This window comes from Microtus oregoni, unplaced genomic scaffold, assembly GCF_018167655.1.
Source record: "Microtus oregoni isolate MIOR12 unplaced genomic scaffold, Mior012 000176F_ref0000478, whole genome shotgun sequence".
NCBI classification, from domain to species: domain Eukaryota; kingdom Metazoa; phylum Chordata; class Mammalia; order Rodentia; family Cricetidae; genus Microtus; species Microtus oregoni.
Window position 1 is genome coordinate 61577 of NW_024544833.1, and position 27601 is coordinate 89177.

At 46.5% G+C, this 27601-nt stretch overlaps 1 protein-coding gene across 6 annotated transcripts in view; it reads left to right on the forward strand.

Annotated features, from left to right (window-relative positions):
• Window positions 1–27601, forward strand: part of LOC121445340 (fibroblast growth factor 1) — an 85086-nt gene that overhangs the window by 54356 nt on the left and 3129 nt on the right. For 4 of the 6 annotated variants that reach the window (XM_041647426.1, XM_041647425.1, XM_041647428.1 and 1 more), the window contains 2 exons: window positions 12780–12982; window positions 24062–24165. In XM_041647426.1, coding sequence (XP_041503360.1) covers window positions 12814–12982; window positions 24062–24165 — 273 coding nt within the window. In that variant the 5' untranslated portion in view covers window positions 12780–12813. Of the gene's footprint in view, window positions 1–5038; window positions 5144–5312; window positions 5532–12779; window positions 12983–24061; window positions 24166–27601 lie in introns of those variants that run through there. The other 2 variants (XM_041647429.1, XM_041647427.1) reach the window with 2 other exon arrangements.

The following is a 27601-nucleotide window of genomic DNA, read 5'->3' on the forward strand; positions in this document are numbered from 1 at the left end:
TGTGTGTCACCTCCTGCCCAGGCCTTGCTCTGCTTCTTTACAGCACCATCACAAGACTGGCACTCTTGGTTTCCTTGGCTACAGTATTGCTGGAGGTGGAACCTAGGGCCTACATGCTAAACATGACCATCCTCATTGAGCTCCATTCCCAGTCCCAGGCAAAGCAACAGAGGAGCAGAAAGGTCAAGTGACTTGCCAGTCATAAAAGGTGTTAATGAAACCACAGAAACCAAAATCCAAGTCTCAAACCGTGAGAGGTCTCCCTTTGCAGGGGCATCTCCAATCTTCTAAAGTCAGCCCCTTTCCAAATAGGTCCTTCCCCCGCCCCAGTCCTTATCAGCGTGGCCACTGCTCACCTGGTGAGGGCCAAGATGATCTCATGTGACCCTGGGTCACCTTGAGGCATCAGAAGAATAGCCTGGTGGTTGTCACTGCAGCACCATGGGAAGGGACAGCTGGCAGGGCAAAGACTGTACTTGCATGAAAGCAAATGCCCCTTCTTTGAAGTTGTCCACAGGGCTGCATAAATTACAGTGGTAGGTAGGTTACAAAGAACAAAGAAGGCGAAGGGTCACCCAGTTCAAAGAACATTTGTTCTCTTGATCACACTAAATCCATGATTAAAATCATAGACTTTGGCATATGAAAACCCTAGGTTCAGATCTTAAACTTTTAACACTGTAATAGGCCAGGATACATTTTTGGGTTGAAACTATTGCTCTTATTTATTTACCACCTTGTTAAGCAGAATGGGGGACAATGCTTCTCTAGCAAAATTTCTTTGAGAATCCATTAATGTATACAGCATATTTAGGACCATGTTTGATATACTATACATACTTAAGAACTTTTACTGCTTCTGGTTGTAGCCAGGGCAGATTATTGGGTAATGCATGGTAAGGCAAGCCTTTTGCAGTCCAAACAGATAACAAGCACACACTTCAAAAGTCTGCCTTTGAAGAAGCTAAGATTTCTAGGTCAAGAGTGGGCGGGGGCTGGAGGGGGGGAGAAAAGACTCTGCAAACACGGTCTTCTAAAGAGCAGGGAAGTCAGCTGACTTGGAGTAAGGAATGTCCTTGCTGGGCCCTTCCTGGAGACTGTAAAGTTGCACAACAGATTAAGAAGATTTTTGGAGACACATCAGTAAGCCGAGGTTGAAGGAAGGAGAGTGAGGGCTGCAAGAGCCCCTGCAGAATCACTTAACATTTGGCTCTAAGCCCCAGCTTTAATGCATCTGTCTGCAGGAAGGATATTCCGGTTTAAGATGTGCACAGGTTTTCGGGACACACTGAACCAGAGTCTCCCATTAAAATTCAGACAGAACCGGAGCCAGGAGAGCGCACCACTGCGCCAGGCGGCCTCTGCTTCTCCTTTCCAAGTGGATTCTGTTCTCTGCAGGCACTTAAAAGAACGCCTGACCTCCAGTTGGATGATGGTGTTATGGTGGGGAGGTGTTTGATGGGGGGTGAATAAGTCAGAGTGCAGAAAATAAAAGATCTCAGATGGAGGAGAAAGAAAAGATGTTGGAGATGGCCCTCCTGAGAGGTGCATCTGCTTCTCTTGGTCTCTGTGGAGGGATGTCAAGGCAAAGGCTAAGACTGGGCGGCTGAGTGAAGCACCTGGACTGGATGACAGTTGCACTTAGTCCAGGCAACAACGGCCTTCTCTGGAACCTGGCCGAGTCTGGCAAGGCAGAATATAGACATCTTAAGGGCAGAAAGCACATTGGCACACCTTTTTTTAATCCCAACATTCGTGAGGCAGTGGCAAATAGACTTTTGCAAGTTTGAGGCTGATCTGGCATACATAGTGAGTTCCAGGTCAGCCACAGTTACATTAAAAAAAAAAAATCTTGAAAGTTTTTTTTTGTTTTTGTTTTTAAGAAGTTAGGATGGCTCATCTATCGTACATCGTGGAACAACCCCAGTGAGGTCTTGGACAATTCCCTAACATAAAGCAACTATACAGTCGACTAGACAGAGGTTAACATTCCATAGGTAAACAAGGACTGGAAATAGAAAGGCTTTACCACGATGTCAGTTATGAAAGTATTTCTAGTTTTTTAAGATTTTGATTGGGAACTAGGGACTTGGGGGCTTTCTTTTCCTTTCTTTGTCTAAATTCCCAGGACATCTGTAGCATCCTCTTTATGGCAGACACAAGGAACAGAAGTAATTGACACCTAAAGTATGCCATCTTGATCTCCCTCAAGCATTTGACATTGGCTGCCCAGGAACAGTATATGCCCAGTAACTTGGGGGCTTCTTGGGATCAGAAAGCTCCTGAAGAACTGGAGAGGAGAGTAAGGAGGTAGCTCAATGGTAGCAAACTTGCCTAGCATGTAGGAGACACTGGGTTCAATTCCCAGTGCTTAAAAGAAAAGACTGGAGAAAAAGACTTTTAAGACCTTAGCCCCTCTCTCATCATGGACAACACAAGCCTCAACCCTACGAAACTCAGAGAGAGCCCATCATTGTGCAGCACATCCATTTAACCAGTGTTTTTTCAAACTGTGGGTTGTGATCTCTTTGGGGTCAAATGACCCTTCAGAGGGGTCTCATATCAGATAACCTGTACACAAGACATTTACATTACAATTTATAACAGTAGCAAAATTATAGTTATGAAGTAGCAAAGAAGATAAATATATGGTTGGGAGTCACGACATGAGGAACTGTGTAAAAGGGGTCGCAGCACTAGGAAGGCTGAGAACCACCCATCTAAACCCATGAAAAGACAACATTGCTGCCTGTAAGTCATGATGGAACATTCCATCCTAGCAGGGAGATACTTTTCAAGCACTGTTATGTTAAGACTTAAGCTTGTTATAAATCAGCATCGTGGATGGCTGAGTCTGCGCATGGTGATAATCAAGTTAGCATCAATCAAACGCTCACACATTTTCTGGGGCCAGGTTCAGAACTTTAGATGAGTTAGTTAAAAATTGAAAGTCACTGGGCGGCGGCGGTGCACACCCTCAATCCCTTTAACCCCAGCTCTGGGGAGGCAAAGGAAGGTGGACCTCTGAAAATCTGAGGCCAGCTTGGTGGTCCACAGGTGAGTTCCAGGACAGTCAGGGCTACACAGAGAAACTCTGTCTCAAAACAAAAACAACAACAACAACAAAAGACTCACCATGACTCAGTGCAGTGGCCATTTATGGGGAGACTGCAGCTCTATGAGAAAGAATAGTTCACTAATGAATATCCAGCAAGATTTAAACTCAAGTCAAATGCTAGGCTGAAAATCAGCCATGTGGGGGATGGTTAGAAAGAGAAGAAAGAACAGCATTTTAAAAAAGATTTTAATTGAATAGAATTTATCACTTTCCCACCTCCTTTTTTTCCATTTGACCCCTTCTAGGTGCCCTCCCCACCAGGCCCCCCCAAGATGAGATCCTTTTTCTTTGATTATTATTGTTACGCACAGATATGCGCACGCGCACACACACACGCACACACACACAAAAGTATATAAATATAATCTGTTGAGTCTGTTTCTGTTGTTTGTACATACAGTTTCAAGGCTGACCACTCTGAGATGGGCAGTCAGTAAGGGGGCTCATCCCTGGAAAACAGCCTTTCTCCTCTGAGCTGTCATTAGCGTCCTGTAACTCTTTGTCTAGAGTGGGGCCCTGTGAAACTTTTTCTTCCATGTTACCATATTTGCTGATATTGCCATTGATCCAGTCTTGGTTGTGAGGCCATTTCTGTGATAAAAGCATTCTCACCGGAGCTTATTTCAAGCTACTAACCATGGCAATATGGTTTCTGCTTGGGCCGTAATGATCTCTCAAGAACGTGAAGGGTTCAACTCCTGCACACTCCAGTGGAAGTTCACCCCACAGCTGAGTCAACAGTTTACTGTCAATAATGGAAAAAGAACTTCAGCTCATGGAAGAGAGCTGGCTTGGGACCAGCCCAGGCCAGCCAGCCCCATCACACTCTGATCCATACAGAGTACCAAGGACATAGCAGGAGAAATAAGGAGGGCTGGGAACACTCTGTCTCCCTCCCCGCAGTCAAACTTTCCTTCACTGAGGGTGTGCCTGCCTTGGGACGCTCTGCAGCACAAATAAGGAGACCTGGAATCCTTCTACCGCCCTATCAATCATTTTTTTGGTCAGATATGGAGGCCAAACTTGACCCTTGCCCTTCTGGACTCAGTAATTTTAAAAGCATTTCTTCTGAAGAAGCGAGGAAATGATTGTTACAAGCGGGAACAGGGACCGCTTCAGAGGGTTTTCCTATGTAACGCGACTGCGTCGAAGACACCCTGTAAGGGTTTGGGCTCAGCTTCTCTGTCAGCATCTGCAGGACACCACCTGCTAACTAGGCCTTCTGAGAACACTTTTCCATCAGGACAGACGTGCCTAGGTATCTGCCAAGTACTAGAGGCAGGGAGAGTCAGTGGCTTCTGTCTCGGAGCTGCAGAGAGGAATGAAGCAGGCAGTCAAGAGCATAGTTCAAATGCATTCATTCACTCACCCTACAAATATTTGTCAAGGGCCCGTTAGGTACCAGGCATCTTGCCAGCTTCTGGTTATACCATGGCAAGAGAGACAGACAAGTTTCTGCCTCCACAGACCTGGCAGTCTAGTGACGAAGGGAGATATTAATCAAATAATCACGAGCATGAAGATGTAATTAAAAACTTATGAAGGGATGGGGGACAAGGGGTCTGTGAGGACAGGAGGAGCCTGGCTCAGTTCTCGGAAGCAGAAAAGGCTTCTGAAGGAACTGATAAGGGCACTAAGATCCCGTGACAAATAGGGAAAGGACAGTATCCCAGCCAGTCGGAAGAGCCTGGACAAGCAGCCCAGGTCAGGAGGGAGGGCTGTGCTCTCTAGGTCTGCAGAGGAAGCTGGGTGGAAGACGAGGTAGGGGGAACCACCTGGACCCGCAGCGGCCATGCAGGCTGTAGCAAGGTTTTGGTGTTTACCCAGCAACAAGAATCAATGGGCGGGTGTTGACAGAGGAAGGCAGGTGACAGTGACAACCCTCAGTGCTGCTGAAGGGAGTCCAGAGAACCAATATCTGACCTGGTGTGTGTGGTGCGGACAGGCGTTAGGAGGTCAAGGTTGGGGCGTGTGTCCACACAGAAGTTTCTGGAGGAGGAAATGTGAGAGCTGAATTTTTGAAGGGTGAGTATGATTAGCCAGGCTAGAGTGGAAGGGGAGAGAGAGAGAGAACCTGATGCTGTCAGCTTTGGGCTCAGGCCTGGGAGAGGAACGCAAAGGGCGGGGTGGTGGGCACATATAAAGAGCCCAGTTAGACAAGGCAACAGAGCTAGGCAGAGACCAGATCACAAAAGCCTTGCGGGCCATGGCAGGAATCTGCACTTCACCCTAAAGGCGGCAGAACTCTACTGAACCAAACATCTGGAGAGAGCAATCCTCAGGTCGCTGAGGTGGGGAGGTCACGAGCAACAGAGCCCAGAGTAAGCAGAGCTAGAGAAGAAAGCACTGCCCACGCCAAGGCCGTCCTGGTGAGAGCAACAGGAAAGAGGAAGTTGTCTGGGGACTTTAAAAGGTGAGAGGGCCTTGTCACCACCCACTGGGTGGAAGCGATTTCTATTCATACAACAGTCTGATAAAACAAAGGTTTCCATTTGGGTTGAGTCTTGCCCCACGAGTCCTTAGGAGCAATGTATTCACTTGTCATTAAGGGAAGATCCTCTCAGTTAAAGAGATGGCCATGCCCTTCCAGCCTCCTCATCCTTTGTTTATAGTTTGTATCTATTGTTCTATGGGCTGAGACTGGGGTATCAAAAGTTCTCACTGTCATTATGGAGTTATCAACTTCCTGTTCTCCTCTTCTCAATGTTAGCCTTGTAGACAGCAAGGTTGTGCCACCAAATCTGTCTATGGGATTTTCCCATTTTTCGTCGTGCGATGATTCCTGTCGCCTGTAATCATTCTTTTCACTTTGGAATTATTTTATCACATATCAATGTAGCCAGGCCAAGTTTGTAACTTTTTGTTATTATTTGTCTATCGTGTTTACACATTTAAAATGTGTACTTAGAGAGAGTGGTGAGGGGGTGGGTACATGTTTGTGTGTACGTGTGCATGGGTGTGCATAGGCTGTAAGTCAGCATTGGGTATCTTCCTCAATCATTCTGTACCTTGTTTTCTGAGACAGGCTCTCTCACTGAGCCTGGAGCATCTTGATTCAGCTAGGCTGGCTGGCCACTGAGCTTCAAGGACCCTAGGGTCATTGATTACATCACATGGGGATCCGAGTGTACATCCTCATCCTTGAGCAATAGGCATTTTACTGACAGAGTCCTCTCCCTCACCCCCACCCCCACTCATGGTTCTTTCTTCCACACTTAGTTTAGGTTTGCCTTGCCTGTACCTCCCCCTCTCACCTATACCCCTGCCCCATCATCCCTGCTTAAACCTTCCACCCTGGCATCCCCCCTTCCACCCCAGCATCCCCCTTCCACCCCAGCATCCCCCCTTTCATCCCAGCATCCCCCTTTCCACCTCCAGCATCCCCCTTCCACTCCCAGCACCCCTTCCACCCCCAGCATCCCCCCTTCCACCCCCAGCATCCCCCCCCACATTTGCATCTCCTATGCTATAGCTTTCCTCTTCTCTAGCCTTTTGTCACCTCCCAAGGACCTCTTTCTAGTTGCTCACATATAAATACACATATATAAAAACTAGAAAGCAGGATCTCCATATGAGAGAGAATACAAAGTCTTTTTGAACCCTGGTTACCTCACTTACTGGAGTATTTTCAAGCTCCATCCATTTTTTATTGTAAACTTCATAATTTTATCTTTCTTTATGGGTGCACAAAACCCCCGTTGGTATATATACATTTTTTAATATCCATTCTTCCATCGGCTGACATCTAGCTTGATTTCATTTTGTGAATATGGCAGCAAGGAACTGATGTGTGAGCGCCTCTGCGGTAGGGTACGAAGTCCTTTGGTTATGTGCCCAGGAGTGGTGAAGTTGGGTCACATGGTACTTTACTTTTTTGAGAAACCTCCACACAGATATCCATACTCCCACATTGGTTTGCACTCTCACCAATAGTAACCAAAAGTTGTCCCTACCCACATCCTCACCGGTGTTTGTTACCATTTGTTTTATTGGTAGCCATTCTGACTAGGATAAGATGGATCTCCAAGTAGTTTTAATTTTCATTTCCGTAATGGCTATGAATGTTGATCAGTTCTTAAAATAGTTTGGTCGTCTGTAGTTCTACTTCTCAGAACTTCTGTTCGGTTCTTTACTTAACCCATTTTTGGAGTAGGTTGCCTTACTCTTGTTTAAGTTTTTTGGGTTCTTTATATATTTGAGATATCAATCTCCTGTCAATTGACAGATATTTGTCAGTTTGCGAAGATTTTCCTCCCATATATAAGCTGCCTCTTCACTCCATTAGAGTTTGGGTTTTTTTATTTTTAGACTGTCTTGCTGTGCTTGTCCATAGTGTGCAAGCCACTGACCCAAGTTTAATTTGTACCCTTTTATTTTAACCACTCTGAATCCCTATGTTTTAAATGTATCTCTTATAGCCAGAATGCATATATGTGTGTATATATATGTATGTATGTATGTATATATACAGATATATGGATTTTTAAGAGCTCCTATAGCTAAATAATTTAGTCCATTTCTATTTTTTTGGATAATTCATACAATGCAATTTTACCTACTTCACTCCTCCCCTCTCACCCCTTCCAGCTTTGGCTGAAATACATTTTATTTGTTTTGAACATTTAACAACACACCTGACTTAATAAAATCTAAAGTGAATTAACATTTCTGGAGGTAGTAGGAAGGGATTCATTCATAGAGATGTGGACATTGTTTAGAACTGGAGCTAAGCCCTGTTTTACACATGCTGGGTCTAAACCCACTATCTTCAATGTCTGTATGCAGTTTGCCTTTCTACATGAATAGTTCTCTGTTGCATAAACAGCAATAGGCATTAAAACCAACCTATAGGTGCCAATGTTTGTCTGCCCTTGGTTCTCAGAACCACGAGTCTTTCTCCTCAGCAGTCACCTGAGCCACACATCAACGCCTCCTGGGAACATTAGGATTCCCGAGTCACTTCCACACCTGTCCGCACATCTGGGAGCATCAGGATTCCTGAGTCAATTCCACACCTGTCCACACATCTGTCCATACCTGAGTCTGCAGCAATAGCTTGATCTTTGCCTCCTTCAACTACTCTGTTCTCATCTTTGCGATTTAATAAAAGAAGCTGAGCTTCTTATGCCACACGGGGAAGAGAATAAAAATAACTCACTTAAATTAAGCTGACCCACACCATACCTGGCTTCAACTAGTCTAATATAATCATGTGCTCTTATCTCTAAGAAGTTGGGCTATATTTTTATACTTCCCTTGTGCTTTTTGAATTTTGCGTTTGTTTAACCCTTCAAAGGATTCTGTGTGGTAGGTGGAGTAGGGATCACTAGAGGAAGCACGTCCAGAGTGGGTGGCACATCCATGTTCCCATCTGGGTATGCCCAGGGCTGTGCAGTAGATGCTTGTTTCCCCACATGGGAAATGACTTGAGCTCCCAGGCTAGGGTATAAGTCTCCCACTGTTCCATGTGTCTGGTCCAGTGGCCACAGCTAAGCGAGTTCGTCAGCTTTTAACGTGGACGTTCCAATAGGCTGAGTATTCCTCTCACTTCTGTGCCACTGAGAAACCAAGAAAATCATCTGACTTTCAAAAATTGCACCAGCATCCTAAATCCAGGAGCTGACTTGGTGCGGACCGATGAGAGGGAGTCCATTGGACTTGCTCTTCTCTGTCTCCCACACGGAAAATCCCCTCTCCAGATGGCCACTAAGACAGACAATTGGTAACAAAAAGCAGGGCTAGAAAATCCACATTATGTTTAATGCCTGATTACACTTAGTTAATTGATTCATTTATGAGAGCAATCCGTATAAATCCCCAGGGACACTTGTTAAGGTTGCTGCCTTAAGGTTTTGCCACACCATATACTTCCTTTATTCATATCCCTTAGCAAACTAGGGATTGGTCCAAGAATTCTGAACTGTCTACTTCTCAAATCATAAGTAAATAGTAAAGAAAATTAAAAATAAGGAATTTTCCTGGTGGTGGTGGTAGTGCATGCCTTTAACTCTAACACTCAGGAGATAGAGGCAGGCGGATCTCTGTGAGTCTGAGGCCAGTTCCTTGTCTTTGAACAAGTTCCAGGACAGCCAGAGCTACGTACAGAGAAACCCTGTCTTGAAAAACGAAAACCAAACAAACAAAAATAAGAGGTTTTCGTGCCCCTCCCACCAGGCTTCAGCTGATTCACAAATCCAGCTGCCATGGCTGTCAGCTCCATTGCGATGCCAGGCTGATTTGAAGGTGTTGACATGAGGCTTTCGGGATTCAGGAGGAAATGTGAACTGAAGGCTTCGTAGAGGGAAGCATCCGAATAGTGCAGCCATCCCACGACGATCCCACTCACGAGATGAGCAGGCAGAGAATAGAGGTGTGGTCTTACACACCTCAGCTCTCACTCTGCTTCAGAAAGAAGAACCCCTGAGAGCCTGCTGGGACTGGCCAAGGTCACGAGTTGGTGATGAAGGTTCTGAGAGGATGACATCCAGACTGCCTGGCTTATACCCACATGTAAATGAGAACATTGGTATCACCCTTAGCCAGTGCTGGTACCTCCAACCCCATCCAGCTTTCTGCTGTATCTATTCAGTTTTATCCCAGTTGGAGGAGGCGAGAATACAGGCAGGTAGCGCCAAATCCATGCCCAGCACTTAGCAAACAACCTGGCTGGGACTGAAAAGGGAAGCCCATCCTTGACAAGCAGCTGGCCCACATCAGAGGAAATGCAAACATAAAAACTGCCACTGGGGGAGACCCTGAGACAAGGAAGTTCTGCTCTCCTAAGACTGGCAATACTAACGGTAGCCATTAGAGTGCGGTTATTGTTTCCTGTATAGCAAATTAAATACACAACTTAGGAAGTATGGGAAATGCAATCAGAAACCACCGCGGGAGGAGACCCTGAGACAACAAGAAAGTTCTGCTCTCCTAAGGTTGCCAATTCCAGTGGTAGCCATTAGACTGCAGCTATTGTTTCCTGCATAGCAAATTAAATGTGCAGCTTAGGAAGTACTGGGGATAAAAATAAATGAAAAAATATACGATCTCTTAGTTGCGCTGTTAAGAAGGGGAATCTGTGAGCTAATGGAGCGACACATGAAGTTAGTCTCACTTGAAACAGCTACATTGCTTTTCATCAGAGGGGATCCAGAGAGTCAGGGTGCAGTCAGTGGTACGGAGCTGAGCAGTGGTAGGGAATGCCTTTAATTCCAGCACCCAGGAAGCAGAATTAAGTGAATCTCTATAAGTTTGCGGCCAGCCTGGTCTACAAAGTAAGTTCCAGGACAGCCAAGGTTACACAGAAAGCCTGTCTTGAAAAACAACAACAAATTAGAACGCAGGAAACTCTATTTCCAGCACTTCTCAGGGAAAAAAAAAATCAAGTGATTCAGAAAGAAGTTGAGTAAGGAACGGGCAAGGGTGGGCAGCTAAAGAGAGAGGAGATGGAAGTTAGCAGAAAGACCAGAGGCTTGAGGTGAAAGGGTGATTCTTGGAAAATATTGAGAATTTGGACGAAAAGCACAATGTGCTATACAAGGTAAATTATCACTCTGCAGCTAATATAAATAACATTATCCGTCTCTCACTGTCTTATATGGCAAGAACAATGTGGAACCATGTGTTGAGGGGCTGTTTGTGATAGTCTGACTTTGAATGTAATAACACACACGCATACACACATACACACACACACACACACACACACACACACACACACACATATGAAATTTGAGAGGTGTCCTTGCAGGGGCCTCCCAAACAGTAGCTGAAACTGAAGTCACTATCTGACCTGCGGGACTGCACATACCAGACATACTAACTACCAATAGAGAAAAAAAGGTGGATGTTTCCAATTTGAGCCCTAATTCCTGTTGGTTACAAAGACAAGTTCCCCAGATTGGTGCTTTGGGTTACGACTGAACAGATTCCCACGAGGGCTTATGTAGGACTGACCAGGGCATGGAACATGGGGCTCTGGCCAGTCTTGGGAGTTCAGGGTGCTACCAGCATGAGTTTCTTTGGGCCTCAGCAGCTATGTGGAATTCTGCTATAGAGGTAACCACAGGGAACAGGTGCAGGGGAGGTTATTGGAGATCACTAGCATTCTGACCATGATGGAAGGCTGAAAAACAAGTTTATAAAGGCAGGTGTAATTTGGTACAATGGGTAAAACCCCCACTTCTGGTCACAGCACTTCCATATCATTGAACTTGTGTAACCTTCTCATAGTAATTAAGGGCAAAATGGGGCTTTGTGTTCACTGACTCATTCTGAGCCTTAGCTTCTTGTTGTTGACCTTGCGCAGACAATTTACCGCCTCTAAGCTCTGATTTAATTTTTAATAGGAGTTTCAGCATCCACATTAAAGGATCAGTTAACAAATATTATCTTTCAGCACAGAATATGTTGTTGGTGATGATGATCATTGTTGCTATAAAACAATTTCATTTTATAATACATACATGTATACACATACATGCACACACATATATGATTAAAATCTGGGCAGTAGTATCATATGCCTTTAATCTCAGGACTTGGGAGGCAGAAGCAGGTGGATCTCTATGAGTTCAAGGCCAGTCTGGTCTACAGAGCTAGTTCCAGAACAGTCAAGGCTACACAAAAAACCCTGTCTCAAAAAAGCAAAAGCAAACAACTTTCACTGTTTTTGTAGTTATTAGAACTTTCTTTTTCTAAACGGTTGGGCAAATGTATGGCTCAAAATTAAGACTTTCATTGATTTTATTCTCAAATCCCGAGTGTCAATGCTTGATACATTTTACACTAGTAGGAATTTCCATAGAGTGGATATATATATATATACATATATATATATAATGTCAGAGGTCTATAAAATATTATTATAGGCTCTGTGTTGTAAGTGCATCTCATATTAGGAAATAATTAAGATGAAGATGGTCTGGGTACAGGGACAGACCTGATGAAATGTGTGATAAGAGGGTCTTGTGGAAGACTATGAAACCAGGGGTCAGACAGCCTTCAAGATGCTGTCTCAGAAGGTGTCCTGGCTGCAGTACTTGCTCTTTAAAAATGCCCAGGCCCCTCTCTCTGCCCTCATCCCTTCCTCCAGCAAATTTAGAAGGTCGCCATATATTAACCCCTTGTTACCTCTGCTGTACCCTTGGCTCACAGGTGCCCTTTTGCCCAGGCCATCTCTGCACCTTGCCCTCCTCTGGCTTGGTAGTACCTAGTCAAAACAGTGTGAGGGTGGAAGGCAGAACCTCAGCCCCGCCCTCTTTGCTTGTGTGGGTTTCAGCCAGACCCCAGGTGTTATTTTAGTACAACTTACAGTATTTAATTTGAGGATGTGTGTGGATCAGAAGGAGGGACCAGGACAATGTTTTTCCTATTGGCCAAATGATTAAATTTGAAGTTCTAAAAAAAAGAAAGAAAGAAAGAAAGATAGATAGATCGATCCAGCTTGTTGCAAAGTTGTATCCAATTTGGAAGAGAGAATTGTCTGAAAAAATGTCTCCCAGGCAAGGGACCACCCCTCTTCTACCGCCAGCCTCCTCACGGGCCCATCCACCTTGGGTACCACCTGAGCAGTCTGTGGCCCTGCGTGGTCCTTCCCTTCCTGAATATGTCCACCATACCTTCACCGAAAGAACATTCTACAGGTGTGTTTCATTTCTTTCAGTCCTGAGAGTTCCGCCACCGGTTGCTGCTGAGCCATGGCTGAAGGAGAAATCACCACCTTCACAGCCCTGACCGAGAGGTTTGATCTGCCTGCAGGAAACTACAAGAAACCCAAACTTCTCTACTGCAGCAACGGGGGCCACTTCTTGAGGATCCTTCCAGATGGGACAGTGGATGGGACAAGGGACAGAAGTGACCAGCACAGTAAGCAACTATCCAAATTGCACCAGCACTTTCCTGTGTCTCCCCTAGTCCAGCATGGGAAGACGATGAGACTGGGTACTGGTACCCACTTTCCGAGGCTCTGTGTGTAGGCAGAATGCATTCAGAAGTGAGATAACATACATGTACATGTACAAAGGGGCTGGCTTTTGGAAGCCAGGGACCTACGGGCTAACACTTAGCTAATTATATCTTATTGCAAGCTTTTGAAGGACTCTCTGTTGACCTGACATAACATTGGCTTTGGTTCAGTCATTGCACACCCCTCCCCAGGTTTCTATAAACTAACAAAAGATCCGGCCCCGTAAGACAGACAAGGGCCTGCTTGTCCACAACGGGAAGAACCCAACGGTTAGGGACGGGAAATCCTGTACAAAGATAGGGGCTCCATTTCACGTTAACAGACTCTCCAGGTGATGTCTCCACCGGGCTTGATTTGAGCATCCCCCGTCTCTAAGCACAGCCTAACACATCATAAATTATGCAGTTTTCCCCGCAGCGCCTTGTGCAGATGTGGCTGTGGTATGCAGAAGGGGAGGGGTCAAGTCATTCTCCAGACACTAATGGAGCCAGAGGTGGGAGCCACAGAGTGAGAGGCTGACAATTCCGGGCTTTCCCAGCAGCCTGGCTTTCCGACAATGTTGATAAATGGAGGTGTGGCTTAGGGAAAATAATCTTCCCGACCAGTACTGTCTAGCGCTGGTGTGTGTGTGTGTGTGTGTGTGTGTGTGCATATGATATTAAGTGTCTGCTTTCTACAAGAGTCAGGGAGTCCCTGAGTACCACTAGGGTAGTAGATGGTGCAGGGAAGTCTGATCTGCTCCCTGCATAGAGGACTGGCAATCTCAAGAGTCAAGACACACAGGAGAGTAAGCAAGTTTGGGCTGAGTCTGTAGTCTGGTTGATAGAGTGCTTGCCTAGCATAGGAGGCCTCACCAAATACAAGCTGGATATGCCGTTATACATCTCTAAGCTCAGCACTTGGGAGGTAGAGGGGAGAATAAGCAGAAGCAAAGTCATCCTCCAGCTACACAGTTGGAGCCGGGCGTAGAATAGAGACCCCATCTCACAAATGAACTTAGACTTTATCTCATTGTATCAGGCATGTTATACAATTCATGTGTTCACCCACACAACCCAGGGGAACAAGCCTTAACTTCTCTGAGTTTTAAATGTTTGTAAACCCTATCAGTTTCCTGCACTAATGGGGGATATTCTAGTCCCCAAGATCCAAACCAAAGGTGATGATCACTGGTGACATGTTTCTTGAGGCTTGCCTGGTTCTTGGAAATCTTAAGCTTCAGGGGAACAAGAGGCTACAGTTACTGGATTGTTGGACAAATGTCATGTGCCTTCCCGCTGCTCATTTGTCATTAGCCACATAGGATGTCTCTGGGTGCATAACATTGGGACAGCTTGTGGTGGCACCGACCTACCGGCTTAAGCTGTCAGAAGCCCTGGGAACTCAGCATAGCTCAGTAGGAGAGCTGTAAGGAAGTGGGCACCCAAGGGGTGCTGGGATATCTGCTGTGTGAACTTGAGCACACTTATGCTTTATTTTTCTGCTTAAAAAGAAACGAGAATACCGATTACAGGCTTCATGAGAGAGTTAAATGAATAACATAGCAAACATTCTGGACACAGCGCCTGCCTGGCCCAGGGTAATGGCCCAGTACATGCCAGCAGCCAATGTTACTGTTAGCATCCTGCATCTCTAGACTTGCTGCAGTGTATGGACGTGCAATGGGAGACTAAGGCGCTTCTTCAGACCCACGAAGGGCTAGAGTCTAGATTCGGCCTTCTCTGCCAACATTCAAAGCAGTTCTATGAGCTTACTGTTTGCTTACTCTGGAGCTAAGAACAAGGGCCAAGGGGGCAGTGCTAAGATAAACAAGCAGCAATCTGCCCTGTACCAGTTGAAACCACAATGGACAATCCACCTGTCCTCTGCAGTCAGGGCCCTGGAATGTTGGTGTTCATGACCTACTCTGCCACTTTCTAAGCACACAATAAATAGTCTCTCTGTTTTGCATGAAATACTCTGCTAAAGATGCTAACGATGCCAATGATTCTTCTAATCCCCGATATCCGCTGAGGTCCAATTTTGGGCAGGCTTTTAATCTCACTGAGACTCAGCTTCTTCCTCCTCCTGGAATGGGAGTGCTGGCCTCACTCCTCCTGGGCATGGGCGATCTCCCTGAGTGTGGATCAGTCGCCCTCTTCTGCCCAGCGGTGGCACTGCTGTTTTGAACCTCGGGCCTCAGAGGCAGAGGCAGCTTTGGGCAGTTTAGAGTAGAAGCCCTGGATAGCCGTTATGATCCACACACAATCTGCCACACGGTTTTTGTTTGTTTGTTTTCTTTTTGAGACAGGTTTTCTCTGTGTAGCCCTGACTGTCCTGGAACTCGCTCTATAGACCAGGCTGGTCTCGAACTCAGAGATCCACCTCCTTCTGCCTCTCGAGTGCTGGGGTTAAATAAAGGCCTGTGCCATCACAGCCCAGCTTAGAAGTACTATTCTTTAACCATTGGTCTGAGCATGACAGCCACCGCCGCACCCCAAAGTCTCCTGAAGAAAGAGGGCCCTTAAAAGTCAGTGAGATACTTAGGTAATTCATAAACCCCACAAGACAGAACTTGCCTCAGACCTCACAAGACAGAAGTTCATTCCTTTCATAGTGTCTCTTTGTCCTCAATGATTGACAAGCTGTCCCAGAGTGGGGAAATTATTCTGATTTGTCTGTCTTACCCTTCCTCGGGAGAAACAGTTTCCAGGTATCTTACCCGTGGTAGCAGCCTCTGGGGGACACTGTGCACTGGCGATCCCAAAATAGACTGAAGTAAAATGTCTCTACCAGATTCCTGTAGAGACAGGGGTTCAGGGGCTTGTGCCTTCACCAAAGCTTGGGTCACAGCTCTGGGCAATGGTCCGTACATGATGCAAACACTAGTTACAATGTCATAGTAACCACAATAGAAACAGACAGACAGACAGTGAGGGAGGGCTACTGATTCTGGAGCCCCTGGGGATGCAGCTTGTGAAAAGAAAGCTTTTGATAACTGGGTGCCAGCCCTGAGAGACTGAGAGAGTCTAGGGAGAGCCGCGGAGCAGGGGAGGTGGCCCGTTCATGTTGGACACGGAGTAGGTAAAAGGTGTCACAGATCTGTGCCCCTCTCCTTGGGACTACACTTCTGTGTTCACTCATGTGGTCATGGACTGGACTTCTCCCCCCCACAGGCCCCTGAGGACAAGGACTTTGTGTCTTGGTGGCCGACACTGTGACTTTGCCCAGCACTTGGCTCAGTGCCCAGTAAGCATTAATTTGATGAGCGGCTGACTTGTATTGTTGGCAGATAAATTTAAACCCAACACTATCTCAAGAAGTACCTGTCAAGCACTGGCACATGCCAGGCCCTGCACAGATGGTCATCTCCACCTGCAATCCTCTGAGGTCACTAGTCACCATTGCGCTGACCAGGCCCCTCACAGGGGCAGCTTGTGGAGCCTAAGTTCTTCTGTTCTAATAGAATTATCTGAGGATCCCACCACCACCCTGATGCTAACATCCTGACAACAGCATTTCTACCCACAAACTAAATACATTGGCATGTTCAGCCTATCACGTGGCTCAGATAGGAAAAAGGAGGTTGACGTCCCCTGACTGTGTTTACTGAATCTGTGACATTTTGTGGTAGTTACTTTTCCTCTATGCGCCTAGGTTTCTTTGTTTAAAAAACAAGAATCCCAACAGTTCTCTGCCTCTTAGGAAAGTCAGGCTGTGAAAGGTGATGTTTCTACACATGTCCAGCACACTGCCAGGCCCCTGAATGTTCAAAACAGTGTCATTCTCCAAGGTCACCATCGTCCCCTCCGCAGGCTAGCTGTGCCTCCCCATCCAACCTAGCTGATAGCTGGCCATTAAATGTTAAGCTCGTTCACAGAACTGCTGGTGACTCCATCCCATCTTCCCCGAGACTGTCTAGCCTGAGCTCCTGAGACCTGGCATAGAGTCACAGCTTCCCAGGCCCTAGCCCAGCACACCCTTCCCATCTAACTTCCCCGAGACAGAGACACTGGAGCAAAGGCAAAGAGTCCTATGCCTGTCTGCTCCTTCTGCTGGAGTTTCCTCTCTGGAGAAGGCATGTAGGGGCTTACACTTCCATCAAGTCAACAGCTGGAACGGCAGCTAGAGAGGAATGGCACACTCCCTCCTAAGCATCCCGAATTTTCAGCCTCCTTGTGGAGCCTACGGCCCCTAGCCTCCCAAGCACGTAGGAAGGAGGCTGTGTCGGGGGAGGATCCTCGGCACCACTCACCACACAGATGGAAATGTTCTTCAGCAGAGTGTGTGCCAATCAAATATTTATAAATCTAGCCACATCCTAAAGGCACCAGGGGAGCTGGCTGGTCCAAAGGATCTTACTGCACTGCCCTGGATCCAGGCAGACCACACTGCAGTGCACTGTTTGGGGGCAGTCCAGACTTCCGCTGTCTGGTCTGATGGGACTCCACATTTAATGGTAAAGGCTTTCTCTCCCCCACCAGCTTGGACTGCAAGTCAGGACAGCTTCCCAAACAACCGCGTTGGGGAGGTCTGGGTCCTGCTGCCATAGCCAGAGAGAGGAGCAGGGCTCTCCCAACAGGATGCGCCTGCCCGCCATATGTGCCATATCAGCCTCTTAGTTCCCCAAGTCTAACTCAAGACCCTTCGCTTGATTATGGAGATTTTTCTAGAAAAACTACAATATACATACCAACACACACACATGTGTGTCTGTGTGTGTGTGTCTGTGTGTGTGTGTGTATGTGTGTGTGTGTCAGTCTATCTCCGAACTAAATAAAACGTTTTCTGGCCTTTTTTCCCAGATGTTAAAAAAGATAAGACACCTTTACGAATGTTTGCAAAAGTCTTTTCCATATGTATGCGCGCGCACACACACACACACACACACACACACACATTTAAAACCGCTGGAATTTTCCCCCTCTAGTCCGTTTTTCCCCTCTTCTGTCTTTAATGTTTTGCGAAGACTGGTTTGTGGTTACACTTTAATTATAAACCCACCGACATAAACAACCTGGCTGAGTTCTGAATGAGGCTGACCTCACTTTGAGTAAACACAACCAAGGACGGGAAGTCTCCAACCCAGAATAAACTGGGCACGTAATCTCTGTGGCCTCTCTCTGGGCAGCAGGCATAAAAGGCAGGCCATGCCACACACAAGCAAGGCCCTCCCCTTTGGCTTCCCAGTCCAAGATACCAGCTGTCATCTTTGCTATAAAAAAATCCCTAGTGCAGGACAGGGGTGGACATGGGGTGTGGGCCCCAGAGATCACTGCTCTTGGCACTAGCCATTTTGTATTCTTTTCCTTCCTTTCTGCTCTAGAAAGTAAGGAATCGAAATGCCTCTCTGTGAACAAGCTACTGTTATGACCTCATAGAAGCTTCTGGTCACAGAAAAGAAAGCGGATGCCAGCTAACTCCTTAGGCACAAGGCACAAGTACCCAGGTATAGGCTGGTGGAGCCCCTGAAAAGTGCTGGGTTCCTCATCAGGAAGGGGCATGAGCATACAGAGACCACAGGGTGATGAACAGTGAGCACGGAACATGGGAACGTGAGCTACTAAGGTGATTTTGTACATTTCAGGCTGATATTTGTGATTTGTATCCTCAAACCAGCACCCTCCAGCATCTAGGCTCAACACAAACGAGGTCCTGGGTTCAATGCCCGGCACCAAAACCAAAACCAGAAACAAAACAAAACATATGAAAACACAACCCTGGATTCTAGCAGGACATTTATGGTAACAGATCCACCAACTAGGTAGAGATGGCGTCTCATGCTTTCTGGTCCAGTACTTGGGAGCCTGAGGCAGGAGAATCACTGCAAATACCAGATCAGCCTGGACTACAGAGTGATAGATTGTCATTTAGGAAAAAAAAAAAATCTTACCACACAAGACTTTCCCAAGACGCTTCAAGGCAATTTTTATAAGGCTCTGAATTTCCTATCGACCCACTAGAATATCTTTAGAAAATTGTTTCCTGTTCTGCTAAATCAAAATTTGCTGTCTCCATTTCAGACCTGGGCTAAAGGGAGTCTTCAACTAGCTACTGACTTTGTTTTTCATTAACAAACAACTTGGAATGCCCAGGGCTGCTGCTCTTCCTGTTCATAGCCATCAGGGTCTCCCTCCCAGTGAGGGCATCATTCTCCGCTCAGGGTGCTCACCTGGTAGAGGGTGCTGGACATGGAGAAGTCGGGGCTTTTGGGACCTTCCATCCCATCCTGCACCCCTACCTCTAGTAGTTCTGGGTCTGAAGGATGCTCCCCTCTTATGGATCCTTGTGTTCAAGCCTGAGCTGAGTCACTGACCCACCTCAGAGGTCACCAGGAGCAAGAATCGAGTCTTGGAGCCAGCAAGACGGCTTGGCGGGTAAAGCACCCGCTTGCAAGTCTAAAACCTGAGACTGTTTGTTTTTCAGAGAGGCCATGTAAAGGTTTTGGAAGGAGAGAACTCTGTCCAAAAGCTCCACACATACATCATAGCTCACATACAACCTTCCACAGACACTTCCTATACACACAATAAGGAAGGAAGAAGGGAGAGAAGAAGGAAGGAAGGAAGGAGGGAGGGAGGGAGGGAGGGAGGGAGGGAGGGAGGAAAAAAGGGAAGGGATGAGGGTTTGGGGAGCTCTGAGGGTCTGCCCATTAACAAGGAAGAGAACTTTAAAACATTTCCAGCCCTGGGAGGCAGGAGGAATTGTGGGAGATGATGACTCCGATGAAAGTGATAGCTCACAAGTGTGTAGTAAAACACAAAAGCACACACTCTAGACCGAAGACCAGCAAACACCATCAACCCAGGACCCAGAGATGGTTGCGGAACTGATTTTATAGAAACAGAGCATGAGAATGAATCAGACCGTCTCTCTGTGGGTTCCCGGTCCTCTACCACCTTCTAAGGCTCCCCAGGGCAGCTGCTGGACACCCCTGACCAGTATCCAGGAAGTTTTACACTTTACACACATTTGTTCATGCGCTATACACACGAGCTCACGCTTCTTACAAAGTTTCCAGTAAGGATTTACTTACTGCCCTGCAGTCCCTTTGCGGCTGGATACCATCTCCTGCTTTTCTCTACAAGAACAGAGGTGAGGAGATGACACAGAGAGGAACAGAGCAACAGGGACAGGAGCGGAGCAGGTGTGATATTTAATTGTACTTTTACTCTTGTATCTACTTTTTTTTTCTTTTCTTTTCTTTTTTTTTTTTTTTTGGTTTTTCGAGACAGGGTTTCCCTGTAGCTTTGGTGCCTGTCCTGGAACTAGCTCTTGTAGACCAGGCTGGCCTCGAACTCCCAGAGATCCGCCTGTATCTACTTTTGCCTTCAAACAAGGGGCCTTTGTTAGAGAGCTGTTGAGTCATAGGTTTGTGTGTCTGTCACCCTAGTGCTGTGTAAGTCCTGGATGCATGAACCCCCTCTGGCAATGAGCACAGATTTCAGCACACCTGGGTGGGTGGGGGGTGGGGACACTGAATGTCTTTCAACCCTTTTTCCCTGCTCTGCTGCAACAGGCTGGAAGCTGGGTGCAAAGATTCTGAGGTCACACTTCCTCTTCCCTTGAGTGTTCCCCACAGCCAGCAGCTAAGAGGGTGTAGGTCTGCAAAACTAGAATGGAGTCCCGTTCCACCACCAACCCCCCACACCCCCACACCCCCGCCAAGAGGGTTGGGCGTTGTGCCTTCCTGCCAGCCATGCTCACAGAAATATATGTGTAGGAAACGCAGCCAGAAAGAAACCCAGCGAAAATGAGCTACGAAACTTGGACATCCTGGAGAAATAATATTTAGAGAGGAAACTCCTGAGCCGACTCTACCGGCACACCAACCAGCCCTGGCGGAGGTCTGAGGTCACGTTCTAGGCAGGCCCCAGCTCTTGTTTACCTCTGTGAGATCTTTCCAAGGCCTGGATGGGATTCCACAAAAGGAAGAACTTGCCCTCACCCAGCCCTGCAGCAAGAGACAGAGCTAAGGTGTTAAATGCTTTAAAAACAAACAAACAAACAAACCTTCCCTGGGGAGTTTGGTGGAGCAAGCCTGTAATTCTAGTAGTTGGGCAACAGAGGCAAGAAGATTGAGAGTTTGAGGTCATCCTTGGCTATATAGCAAGTTTGAGGCCAGCCTGGGCTACATGGAGCCCTATCTCAAAAAAAAACAAAACAAAAAAAAAAACTAATTTAGCCTGGGATCCTGGGCTTAAACTCAGGTCGGTAGTCTGCAAGGCAGAGGCTTTTAACCACTGAGCCATCTCATGGCCCTTAAAACTTTTCTTCATGGGGTTGTACGAACATCTCTATGATTTTTGATTTTCAAGAAAGAATCTCCCAGGCTCCTAACCATGATCCTTGCATATCTACCCCAGCTCCTGTTCAGGCCTTGGGCCCCACTAATTTCCTCACTGTATTTACGTATTTGCTTATTCTGGGTTTTTCGTGCAACTGCAATCACTGACTTCCCTATGTCACAGCATGCACCACAGCTGTGCTCTTTTACCTGGACATGCCATGCCATTCTGTGTCCAGAGCATCACGATCATACGTAGCCACCCGCTTCACAGACAGTTAGATCTGGAAAGACCTGGATAGACATGGAACCTAACACCCACCATTCTGCCCAAGACAGATTAAGTAGCCTCGCCAGGGTCACCCCACTAGCTGGATGCAGAGTCCAGCCTCAAGTCTCATATCTCTTATCTTGGCCCCATTAATTCCAGAGAATGTGTTGGGAACACAACTCAAAGACCACAGCTTGTTGAGGGTGGCTTGGCAGAACCATTTCTGCTAATATTAGCCTAATGACTTTCGCACACGTGTGAGCGTGCGAACACACACACACACGAACTGAAAGTTACACAGGTATAGCATAGTGAGCAAGTGATTGCTCTGAGAGGCTGGAGAGAGCAGCTCCTAGATGTTCTTAGCCCTACTGTCTCATGACCAGACTTTCAGAGATGACCAGAGTTAGGAAGCCCAGTAGGAATGGAAGTTGGTAGCTCCCAGCTCCCAGCTCCCTTCCTGTAATTTCAACTGTCTCTGCTCACCACAGGAAGTAGGCAGACTTCCGAGGATGGAGAGGTACATCTTCTAGAGGTGATGGAACTCTGTGTCACTCCTGCGTGAATTGTAGGATGAGGAAAGCAGAGGGGAAGAGGGAAAGAGCAGCACATCTGTCAGGATGTGGTCAACGGTCAGAGAACAGATAGCTACAAAATGGAGCACAAGTCAACTAGCAAAAAAGAACACGCAAGAGGGTAGAGAGACAGTTCAGCAATTAACACCACTGGCTGCTCTCCCACTGGACCTGGGTTCAATTCCCAGCACCCACAGAGCAGCTCACAACTGTCTGTAAATTCAGTCCCAGAGGCTCTGAATCTATCTTCCGGCCTCCGTGAGAACTGCACACAAATGGTGCACACACACAAGTTCAGTGTAAACACTCATACACTTAAATTTTCACACACACCCTGCAAAAGCAACCTCTTTCATCTCTGACAGCTGTTAAGAAAAAACAAGGATGGAGAACTGTGTGAAGAGAACACTAACGCTGTCGCAGGGGGAATCTATGTGTTTGGCAGTCACGCACAGCTCTCTCGAGAAAAGCACACATGTGCCATCTCTAGGATTGGCCTTCTGTGTGCTTCCATCTCCCAGGATGAAGCTTATGTACAGAAGGGAGGGCCAGGAGCTCAGCCACTGAAGCTGCGTATCCATCGCTATACTGAAGGATGGGACGGGGTCTAAGTGGACCCATAGAGAAATCTGTCAAGTCCATTGCCCTCCAACCCAGCCCTGTTTATTGGGCTGCCATCCTGGTCCTGATTTCATTATGAGTAGAAGCGCAATAAAACGCCACATACCTCTTAATTATATTTTCCTGTCATAATCCTGACTCCTGCCTAGGCCATGGCCACCGCTAATCTACTTTCTAGACATACTTACTTTTGGCCCTCTCACTTCAAGTCAGAATGACAGTTGTGACTGTCTAGAGGCTAAAGAAATTATCCACAGGAGTCCAACATTAATTCTGTCTCCCAAGGATAACCATTAACGACTTCCCTTCAGAGGTCAACAAGCAAAATAACAATTATCCATTGGGTATTAGCCTCTGAGATACGTCCATCACTACCCAAAGCCCCTTAGGAGGACCAACCAGAACACATGGTGATAGGTGTCTTAAGCGACTTGGGATCCTTGCCTTTAGTCGTAAGGTGTCTTAGCATGGGTCCCAGGCCCTTTAGCATGCTCTCTGCATCAGAGGATGTTTTGTACATGCTTGGCCGCTGCCCACTAATGCCAGTGTCCCTTACCATCCCCTCCAGCTGTAATGACACAGACAATCCCCCAGGCTTTTCCAGGCATCCCTTGTGGAAGAAAATGACCCCCAGTTGAAAACATTGCTTTTGTCCCGTCCCTGCATTTATGGGCAAATGGGTAACTCCTTCCTCTCTGCCAGGGACCCATCTGGGATGCCTTGGGAGTGGAGGGGTTTACTAAATTTCACTGTGGGTGAGTTCTGACTCCCTTGAACTCTCTCCTCTCTAGGAAAAGAACGGTTTCTGGGTTTAAAATATTAATGATCCGCCAACATGTCACTCTCTGCCTTGAAAGTGCGTCCCTATCCAGTAGGGTGACAGCTAAAACTGTTGCCACTGCCTGCTCTACAGTACTCCAAGAACTAGTACTAGCCGAGCGGAACCAGGGAAGCCAGCATCACCTCTCTCTGTAATTGTTTCTCCTCAGGTGACAGAGGGGGAGGACAGAGGAGCTGGGCAGGCGTGCACAGCATATGGACTGGCAAGCCAGCCATTGTCCCTCCTAGTCTCAGGAATGCCACTTCTCGTGAACAGAAAGGAAAGGGAACTACTGTTTGGATTCACCGAAGGGCTCGTCCTCTGCTACAGAACGAATGAGCAGAATTTTCCATGGCCGACTGTTCTGGCTGCGGGACGACTGGCAAAAGTGTTTGTTGACTTTTGCTTGTGTTATTTTCATTCCAGTTCAGCTGCAGCTGAGTGCGGAAAGCGCGGGCGAAGTGTATATAAAGGGTACGGAGACTGGCCAGTACTTGGCCATGGACACGGATGGGCTTTTATACGGCTCAGTAAGTATGAGGCTGACGCCTCCAGACTCAGCCAAGGCTTGAGGTTTCCAGAAGTCTTGTTACGTGGGAGATACAAATGAAAGACCCTCAATTAGTCTTTGTTTGTTATTTTTTCCAGTACGATTCCCACCCTCCACCTTGCTTTATTTTAGGCATTGAACATAAAAGAGTTTCTTGTGGTATTCTCTCAAAATACTCCAATTATCGCACAGAGAAGAAATGATGGTTGGTAATTTGCTAACTTGTTGGGCACTCCTTCCAGAATGCCTAATCCTACTCTATTCATTCGGTCCAAAAGTGTCCCTGAGTTGAGTGAGAGCTATGTGTCTCTTAATGTCCTGCCTGTTTGGGGGCGGGGGGGGAGGGTAACATGTGTGCACATAAGCACTGAGGGCCAGAGAACAACCTTGGGGGTCAGTCCTCAACAGGGTCCCTCACTAGCCTGGAACTTGCCATGTAGACTAAGCTGGCTTGCTAGAAAATGCCAGGGTGAAAGAAAGAAAGAGAGAGGGGGGAGGAGAGGGGGGAGGGGCAAAGAGAAGAGAAGAGAAGAGAAGAGAAGAGAAGAGAAGAGAAGAAAAGAAAAGAAAAGAAAGGCCAGGGTCTGCCTGTCTTCCAATACCCACTGCTGGGACATGCATGCACCAAGCTTGACGTTTTTTTAGTGTAGGTACTGGAAACTGAAGTCAGGTATACTGGTTATTGTTACTTCTCTCGTCTCTTAATGCTTTTTTAAAAAATAAAAATTGCAGTAGTTTAGCACTTAAAACATTAAATTGTATAAAAATTTGAAGATTTTTTTCAAGGTCACCTACAATGTTAAGTCAACTTGCAATGCTTTGGATTCAGTGATTCTTTCTCTGTATCCGAGCACTTATCAGAATCTTGCCTGTAATTTGTGGCCCAAATCCCTCCCTTTCTGGAAGATGGGGCCTACAAAAAAGGCAGTCTGGAAAGCAGGTTTAGTGTGGGCTGACTTTCAGTGGTATCAAACTGCCAAAGCAGTACAGGCGTAGAAGCCTGCTAGGTGTGGACACAGCGCAGCTACCCCACTGCCCACTAGAGGGCAGAAGATGGAACGCTGTCATGGGAAAAGACAGTGCAGGTGATTGGAGCTGGGTGTGACTGCTGCCCAAGAAAAGGACTTTAAGGCAATTCTTCTAATCACCCATCAAATCCAAATCAGTCAACCATTCCATCTTAGACCCTCAGATGAAGCTCATACATTTCCTATCCTAACTAGCTGTTTGTCCACTGTGAGCCCTGTCTATCCCAACGGACAGTACCTACACAGGCTCAAGATGGTCCAAGGGGACAGCATGGGGAACTTGCTCACGAGCTTCTGGCACCTGGGAGGCCCTATACTGATGACACCCCTAAGACAAACGATCAGCTTGTGAGCCCCACACACTCACTATGTCTTAGAGATTGTGCTGAGGTTTTAGACTTTTTCTATCTGAAATTAATTTTGACACTTATTCTAATATTTTACACTTAAATATAAATGTTGAGGGAGAACTGCCTGAAGCCAGTGTTCTCAAGGCTCTAGAAAAAGAAATCCCTGTCCCACATCAACCATAGCCATCACTGAATTCACCCAAATAAGACCTTAGCATGTCCTACCTACGAATCTTTGCATATACCATATTGACAAAGAAACAGTCTAACAGAGCTGAAAACTCTCTCATACTCAGAGCAAATTTTAGGTATTCATCCATTCCGATTCCTATTTGTGGTCTGTGTAGAACAGATATTTTTGTTTCGAAAAATTAAGTTTGAAACACTGTATAACGAAGTATTAATATAGTTATCTACAGTGGTGGTAAGTGGGTGGGTTTATAAAACACTAACGGCTTCCTGTATTTTCCAGATTTTCTACAATGTGTGTATGTCACTCAAGTAACTGGGACAGGGAAGCATGCTAAATATAAAAATAGAAACAGCCACAACAATAGGCATGAATCAGGGCCTGAGGACCATGTACCCAGCACTGTGCCAAATGTATAGTAAGTACACACAAAGCCTGGCTGCGTGGTGCAGTAGCTCTGAGAGGGCTGGCCTCCTCAGTCATGACTCAGCCACTCTGCACATCGGCTGCACCAGTGTGACAAAGAACAACAGGTAGGGTCTAGGACCAACCCCACCTTCATCACCCGACACCCACTGAGGGCCATGATGGGGTAATCATACTCCAGGGTCATGACGACCCACACAGTCTAAAACCACCTCCTTCCTTCTGTCTCAACAATGTGCCCTAGTACTAGTGTCTGGACCAAGTTCCTCCAGAGGCAGAGTCATTCAATTAAATACTATATTTATAGCCTGTTTTGTTCCAGAAGGGTCCACAATGTCTCACCCAGGTGTCACTTCCCCAGACTATAAATGAATAAGAAGCCGGACACTTCCTGTTGCATAGTTCCTTGCTAATAAAAGCGCTGGGGCTGGGATGTCGCTCAGCGGTAAACTCTGCTTAGCAGAAATCTGGCTCCCACCCAAGCAGGAAGAGAAAAGAATTCCACTTACCCACTCGAGAGGTAATGAGCAGCCAGCATCCGCAAAGCCGGGTCTAAAGGGAAATACAAGACCAGAGAGGCTAGCAAGATTCACCTCTCCATTTGGTAGGTCTCGTACCCTAATAAAACAAACACGTCCACATATAAAGAACAATGAATGATCTGATAGAACACCAAAACCATGGCAAGGGAATCAGAACTCAGCTGTGCTTGAAGAGAGTCCATAAGGATCATGACTTGGTAAAGGCACAGTCCGATACGGCAGGTCATCAAAAGGACAGTGTATAGCGTAAGAATTTCCACATGGCTGCCTTAAATTCAAATTAAGTACGAGCATTCCAGAATCTGCTCCTATAGAAGTTTGAAACATTGACTTCTTTCCCTCTTAATAGAATAATTGCAGGTAAAATATCAGCTGATAGACTTTTCCCAAATAACCATATTATTGACATGCTTGGGCTATTTCAATAAGCCAAAGCCGCACTGGATTCTACTGTGAGGGAGGAACTTTATCACCTTGTCATAGGCATCTTCCATTGTACTGCCACAATAGCCAATACTTCAAAATCCACCCTCAAATTGGGACTTTATATTCATTCAACTGCTTCCTAATGGCAAAGTCCTAGAAGGGAAATTGCTGCACCAAAGGTAATAACACATGCTTTAGGGCAGGAGGGGCTTGCCTAGCATGAGGGAGAACTTTAAGTTCAAGTCCCAGAAGTGGAACAAAGAAGAGAAAGGGAAACATGGAGAGAGGATGTTTCAGATTTTGATACCTATCTCCAAGTCATACTCAGAAAGATATCCTAACTAATAATGACTAATAATATTTTAACTTCACTTTTCCTTGGTAGGGATATTGAATATACTTTCATCAGTTTATTGCTCAATATTAAAACAGCAGATAAGGTGGTGGTGCATGT